Source organism: Gastrolobium bilobum, unplaced genomic scaffold, assembly GCF_033153095.1.
Source record: "Gastrolobium bilobum isolate Gb01-03AN ecotype WA unplaced genomic scaffold, APGP_CSIRO_Gbil_v1 utg54127, whole genome shotgun sequence".
Taxonomy (NCBI): Eukaryota; Viridiplantae; Streptophyta; class Magnoliopsida; order Fabales; family Fabaceae; genus Gastrolobium; species Gastrolobium bilobum.
In genome coordinates, this window is record NW_026897050.1 from 117,728 (window position 1) to 124,443 (window position 6,716).

General features: G+C 40.0%; 2 protein-coding genes across 2 annotated transcripts; both read left to right on the top strand.

The window, feature by feature from the left end:
• Positions 1-370: 370 nt before the first annotated feature.
• On the top strand, positions 371-1,695 carry LOC133303718 (uncharacterized). The gene has a single exon (XM_061503675.1). The coding sequence runs from the start codon at positions 607-609 to the stop codon at positions 1,168-1,170; it is 564 nt and encodes a 187-aa protein (XP_061359659.1). The 5' UTR covers positions 371-606; the 3' UTR covers positions 1,171-1,695.
• Positions 1,696-4,418: 2,723 nt separating this feature from the next.
• On the top strand, positions 4,419-6,716 carry LOC133303709 (uncharacterized). The gene has a single exon (XM_061503665.1). It carries the CDS (start codon positions 4,419-4,421, stop codon positions 6,714-6,716), a length of 2,298 nt encoding a protein of 765 aa, XP_061359649.1.

A 6,716-nucleotide genomic window follows, 5' to 3' on the forward strand; every position in this document is an offset into this window, starting at 1 on the left:
AGCAAACAACTAATTGAAATTGCATTATTATTGGGGAACTTCATCTGGACCCCACCGAAAATAATAGTTTCCAGGAAACAAGGTCATCGAAAATGACAACTAACGCCACAGGGACGGCGCCGTTACCTTACCTCAGCTTCGGGTGGCAACGAACGAGAAAAGAAGAGACGGAAGTGACGTGTCCATGAGGCATGACAAACGTCCAACGTTAACGTAGCCCCTTAAAAAGAAAGACCCGGTCTGGTGAGACAACGCCACCTGTCAAACCCTTTCTCTCTCTTCTCACGCGTCAATCCGTCGAAAGTCGGTGGCAATGGACCCCACCTTTGTCTCTTTCCTCTTTCTCTATATATCACTCTTTTTTTCTCCATCTTTTCCTTCACCGACGATTTTCATTTCTAAACATCCCTCTTCTCTTCCTTCCTTGTGTTCTGAAGAGGGAGAAGAAGAAAGAAAGAAACAAAGAAAAAAAAGGAAGAAAGATAAAGAACAAACCAAATCACCAACAAACAAAAATCTTCGTTTTTAGAGCAGATTCAGATCCACAAGCTCCTACCCTTTTTTTCTTCTAATTTATTACCTTCTTTTTTCTACCCGTTTAACGTCATGGGCACCGAAGTTCTGCGGCCACACGACTGCTTGATCGAACGGATCAGAGTTCCGGCGCCGGCGACGTCCTTTTCCCGGCGGAGGACTTTTGGGAATTATTTATATAACAGTAATAACTTTTTAGCGGCCAGCTCCGGTAGGACTCATCGGAAGCCTATGACCCGACCCGACCAGAAGAAACGGATTATGGCGGCGGAGAGAAGGCCGAGCTCCGATGATTCGAGGGTGACGAGGAGCAGCGGGTTGGTGATGGAGAAGGTGACGATTCTCCGGCGAGGAGAGTCGCTCGATTCGAAGGTGAAAGGTGAGGCTTTGAAGAGGGAAGGTGATGATTTGGTGGTCATCGGAACCGAGAGGATTGGACCCGACCCGGAAATGGTCCCGAAGCATATCCGAATCGTGGATGTGAAGACCGGGCTGGACGTTTACGCCGGTTCGGCGTTCGCGATGTCCCCGTTGCCGAGCGCGCTTCCTCTTCCTTCTTTTCAGAGGAAGCAGCCATCGGCGGCGGTTGATGACTCCGCGACGCGGGATCTGAGGCGCTTGCTCCGGCTGGAATGAGCTGAAAACGGGTTGAATTTCCGGGTTCGGGTTCGGTTGGACCCGATGATTATCCATCATCTCATCTTCTTCTGCTTCTCCTTAATCTAGAGTCTTCTCCTTATCCGTTACGCCCTTCCCGGTTTCGTGTTCTGACCCGACCGTGATTTTTTTAAACGGAAGGGCAGATCTGAAATTGGGGGAAGAACTTTGGGGCGAAAATGTTAATTAAAGAAGTTTGGAGTAGTGTACGAGCAAATATGTAAGATTGTAAGTTCTTGTGGTTGTGGAGGTTGTTAAGGGGGTATGTTTAGGTTGTAATCTCATGTTAGAATGGAAAAATGAACTAAAAATAAATAAAAATAAAGAAGGAAGATGAGAGGAAGATGGGGTTTGATTTGTAAAATCCCGAAGTGATATGTGGGCTGTAACTTAAAAAAGTGAAAAATGGATTCTGCTCTGTTGTGAATTATTTGCCAGCGTCATGCAGGTTTGTACCGTTTTGTTCTGTAAAGTAACAAAATTAAATAGGGAAATTCGGGCGGATTTCGTAATTTTCTGTCACTTTTTTTTTTTTCAGATTTTGTTACTCTTGTTTGATCATATGAAATAAACTGCAAAGGGAACCGAAGAATAAAGTAATGAATCCTATTGCCTCTTGATTATATCAAAAAAATTCAAGTACGAAATTTTTGGCATATTTTTTTTTTTAAATTTTTTTTGATAAGACTACGGTGGCAGCTATAATTTATGTCCATGATTTCTGTTTCTTTTCCACAATATAAAAGGAAAAGAAGAAATTGTATTCTGGTTTAGGGATAGGATGATGTGCTGGTGGTTGTGAACAACTGAACATACGATTGAGGCATAAAAAATGTCCGTAATTTAGTGTGTGGTGTTTTCAGAAGAAGACGCGGTTGTGTCAATTGTGTGGAGTGTAGAGGAAGAAGGCCTTACCTTGCAATCGCAATGGCAGCTATGAACCGTGTTTTAGTTGTTGTCTTATGTCATGTACATCATCGATCATATGATGCTGTACACGCTTATGTCAGAAACCGAAATTCTGTCGTGAAGCGGATCACATGCAGTGCACTGATTGAGAAAAATTAGGAGTAAATGTTTTCTAAAATAAATTATAAAATGTTTGGTGTAGAATGAGAAAAAATCTTCGTACATTTAGGTTATACTATATGCTTATAATCTTTCCCTATAATTATATATTTGGGACAATGACCATATTGTCACTTTTTGGGCAAAATTTTATCTGATTGCCACGCCTTAAATTCTTTTTGCCAAAATGCCACGTCACAATCCCGCTGGTCTGACAAGCGGGATTAGATTGGACACGTGTCAGCGTCTGAATGGTTAACCATTCTCGCTGGGCTGCCCAGCTAGAATGACAGAATGCTGACACGTGGCAAAAGTACAGGCATTCTCTGGATGTCTGAACTTTTGCCATGTGTCAGCATTCTGTCATTCTAGCTGGGCAGCCCAGCGAGAATGGTTAATCATTCAGACGCTGACACGTGTCTAGTCCATTCCCGCTTGTCAGACCAGCGAGATTGTGACGTGGCATTTTGGCAAAAAAATTTTCAGACGTGGCAATAAGGTAAATTTTCGTTAAAGGAGTGGTACAATGGTCAATGTCCCTATATATTTTATAAAATATATATTTTATAATTTTTTTTTTTGATAACATAATTTTATTTTAACTATCATCATATTTAATATTGTATTTTTCAAAATATATAATTTGTAATTTTACGAACGCTTAGCAAAGTAGCACTGAAGATGTTATTGTGGAATGGCTAGGGGTGAAAATGAACTGGGCTGAGTCAAGTTTTACCTTAAAAAGTTCAAGCTTACATAAAAAAATTTCAATTCGACCTGATCCAAGTCTAGTACGAGTTTAACTGTTAGCTTGACTTGGTCCGTTTATAAAAAAATAAATGGACTGGCTTAGCTTGTTAGCCTGTTAATTTTTAACTTCCAAGCAGAATAATAAATCAACTTTACAAAATACTTAAATTTTGTTGCTAAACCAATCATAATATTATTCAACGTCCAAACAGAATCATGAATAACAACAAAACTCATACAATCTTCAATTAAGTTACTTTTAAAAGCAAAATGTTCAAACTAAATAACATAATTCCATCATATCCAACAAACAAATTCATACTATGTAAATTAAAATAACATATACACAATCAGATTGTGACAATCTAATATGCTGAGATCTTGGTTCCTCCTATATAAGAAATAAGTTAGATTTCTATTAAAATATAATTGAATATAATTAAGTTATAAATAGTTGCAATTGATTAAATTTATATCTTTTATTTTTTCTTCAAGACATACTTATTCCATTTTATTTTATTTAAAATAAATAGTACAATATAAACCGGCCTGTAGACTTATAGACCAGGCCTTGTGAAAGTGAGCCTACAGCCTTTTCATTAAACAAGTTTTTTTAAAGCCCAAGTTCAACCTATTTTACGAAATATATTAAGTTAGATTTGACCTGATGTAGGCCGATCCGTAGGCCCTGTAAGCCAACTCGGCCCAGTTCACCCCTAGCTATGGCTAAAAGCCTAAAAGTTAAAGGGAAAATGCTCATTACAAATGGAAAGTGCCCACCGCTTATGGAAAATGCTTATTTACAAATCTTCTTTCCAATAACATTTATTAAATTCGGTAACTAAATCCAATTGCGTTAAATAGGATGAAATTAATTATAATTAAATAAAAAATAATGTGTATATATGTATGTATAACATTATTCAAGTAAAAGAGATTGACTTATTACTGGATGCATGCGCAATTAAGATTGACGAGGACGCCATTGAGTAGCTTCAAGGCTATTGTTACACAAAGGGACAACAATAGCAACGAACAGAATAAAAGAGAAAGCATTGAGCCAGCCAAAATAATCAGGGAAAGAGTTCCTTCATCAAAGCTTAAAGACTACTATTGCTGAGGACACGTGTAAGTGGTTGGTGAGTTAGATGACAGGTGTAATGGGTTGGAAGTGGGAAAGTTAGAATAGGACACCTAGTCAAGGGTTAAGTAGGAACATTGTATATATGTCAAAGAGAACATTATTCTGATTCATTCATTGATGTAATAAACAATCGGTTACTTGAATACACGTATTGTACTTTCTGCTGCTCAGAGAGTTCTTTACCCATTTCATTGTTCTTGGTTCTTCTTCCTGTTGCTCAGGTAGATTGCAATACTGGTGCTTCCATTCTTGATCTCTTCTCACAATGCGGGTTCAGGAATTAGCAGAGGTGGTTGCAGCTTTGCAGAATCGCTTCGACGAGTCACAGAACCAGATCTCACTATTGATTGATCAAATGCAACAATTGACTGATTCCATGGGGGTTCTTCATTCCCATTCCGGGAAATCACCGGTGAATCATCAAGATCCAGTCACCGAATCATCTTCTTCCGGTCCGGTAGGGGCTCAGAACGAAATGGAGCAAAAGGAAAATACAGACCCACGCGCATTGCTGAAGTTTGTTAAAATGGAGATTCCGCTATTTGATGGCACAAATCCAGACAATTGGATTTTCAGATCGGAACTCTTCTTCGACTTGCAGCGGGTTCCACCGGCGTTAAAGGTTCAACTCGCAGGTCTGAGGATGGAAGGTCCTGCTTCGTCATGGTTTCAGTGGTCTTATAAAGGGGGCACAATTCAGTCCTGGACGGATTTCACGAAGGTACTCAGGCAGCGTTTTGGTGTGAAACCGCATCAAAATATTACGGGCATGCTCTCCAAGGTAACACAAACAGGAACACTCAAAGATTATCTGTTTGAATTTGAAAAGCTGATGAACCAAACCACAAATGTTGATGATGAATTATTATTGAGCTTCTTTGTCTCGGGATTATCTTCTGATCTGCGAAGGGCCATTGAGATTCATGAGCCAAGCACTCTTCAACGTGCAATGCATTTTGCGTTTGTATATGATGCACATTACACAGAACTACGAGTCTCACTGAACAATGGGGTATCAACTACTACGAAGAAACCTCATTTTCGTAGCCCTTATTCCAGCGAAGGTGTTACAAATCATTCTTCCCAATTGATTTCATCAATGGGGGGTACTACACAGAACAGACCCATGGCATCACAAACGTCAATATCTCAGCCTACTTCATCTCTCACATCTACATCTCAGACCCCAATTAAGAGGCTATCTCAAGAAGAGTGGACCAAGAGGAGGGAATTAGGCCTATGCTTTAGCTGCGATGAGAAATGGACTAATAAGCATCGGTGTAAAGGAAAATTCTTGTTCATGGTGGGAGAGGAACTCGAGGATGAGGACGAGGGGGAAGAAATTGTATGGAATTCTAGTGGGGCTGGCACGAACGTTGAGGATGCTGCACTGCATTCTTTATCAGAGACACGAAATTCCAAATCCTTGAATTTTGTCACCAGCATTCAAGGACAAACAGTGGCAATCCTTGTAGATACTGGAAGCACACATAGCTTCATACAAAGGGAGTTGGTCACAACTTTGAAAATTCCAATGGTCAGAATCAGGAAAATGAGAGTTTTCCTTGGAAACGGTGAATTCTTAGTGTGTGACTGTAAGTGTCCGAAAGTTAAGTTGTTGGTACAGGGCCAATCCTTCGAGACAGATTTATGGGTCCTTGATTTGGCTAATCTAGGAATCATTTTACGGATGACCTGGTTGGAATCCTTGGGAAAGGTAACACATGATTATATTCATTTGACAATGGAATTTGAGTGGCAAGGTAAGCTGGTTATTCTGACAGGTGAGTCTCAAACAGACAACCACAAGAATTCTGCATTGGGAGGTTGCTTAGCTATCACCTGTGACACGCAACATCAATTAGAAGATGCAGTTGATAATGAATTGTTGCAATTACAGCCCTCTGTTCATCCAGACCTGTGGCACATTTTGGTGGAGTATCAAGCTGTGTTTTCTATTCCTAGGTCACTGCCACCTTGCCGCCCAATGGATCATGCGATTCATTTGGAAGCTGGAGCCAGACCAGTCAATGTAAGACCATATAGATATGGTCATCATCAAAAAGAGGAGATAGAGAAACAGGTATCCGACTTATTAGCTTCAGGCTTCATTCGATACAGCACAAGTCCATATTCTTCTCCAGTTTTATTAGTTAAGAAACAGGATAAAACTTGGAGAATGTGCATAGACTATAGAGCTCTCAATTCTCTTACGGTTCGTGGTCGATTTCCTATGCCCACCATTGATGAATTGATCGATGAATTAGGAGGGTCCACCATATTCTCCAAGCTTGATTTGAGGGCAGGTTATCATCAAATCAGAATGCTTCCTCAAGACATCTCCAAGACAGCTTTTAGGACCCATGAGGGTCATTATGAGTACTTAGTCATGCCTTTTGGTTTGACTAATGCTCCAAGTACATTTCAGGCAGTGATGAACCATCTATTTCGACCCTTTCTTCGCAGGTTTATCATCGTTTTCTTTGACGACATTCTTGTGTTCAGTTCTTCAATAGAGGAACATATACAGCATATGCAGATTACTTTACACACTCTTCACTAG

What these genes read in the sequence shown, in the direction of transcription:
- LOC133303709 (XM_061503665.1), top strand. Translation starts at nt 4,419, where the DNA reads ATGCGGGTTCAGGAATTAGCAGAGGTGGTTGCAGCTTTGCAGAATCGC.
- LOC133303718 (XM_061503675.1), top strand. Translation starts at nt 607, where the DNA reads ATGGGCACCGAAGTTCTGCGGCCACACGACTGCTTGATCGAACGGATC.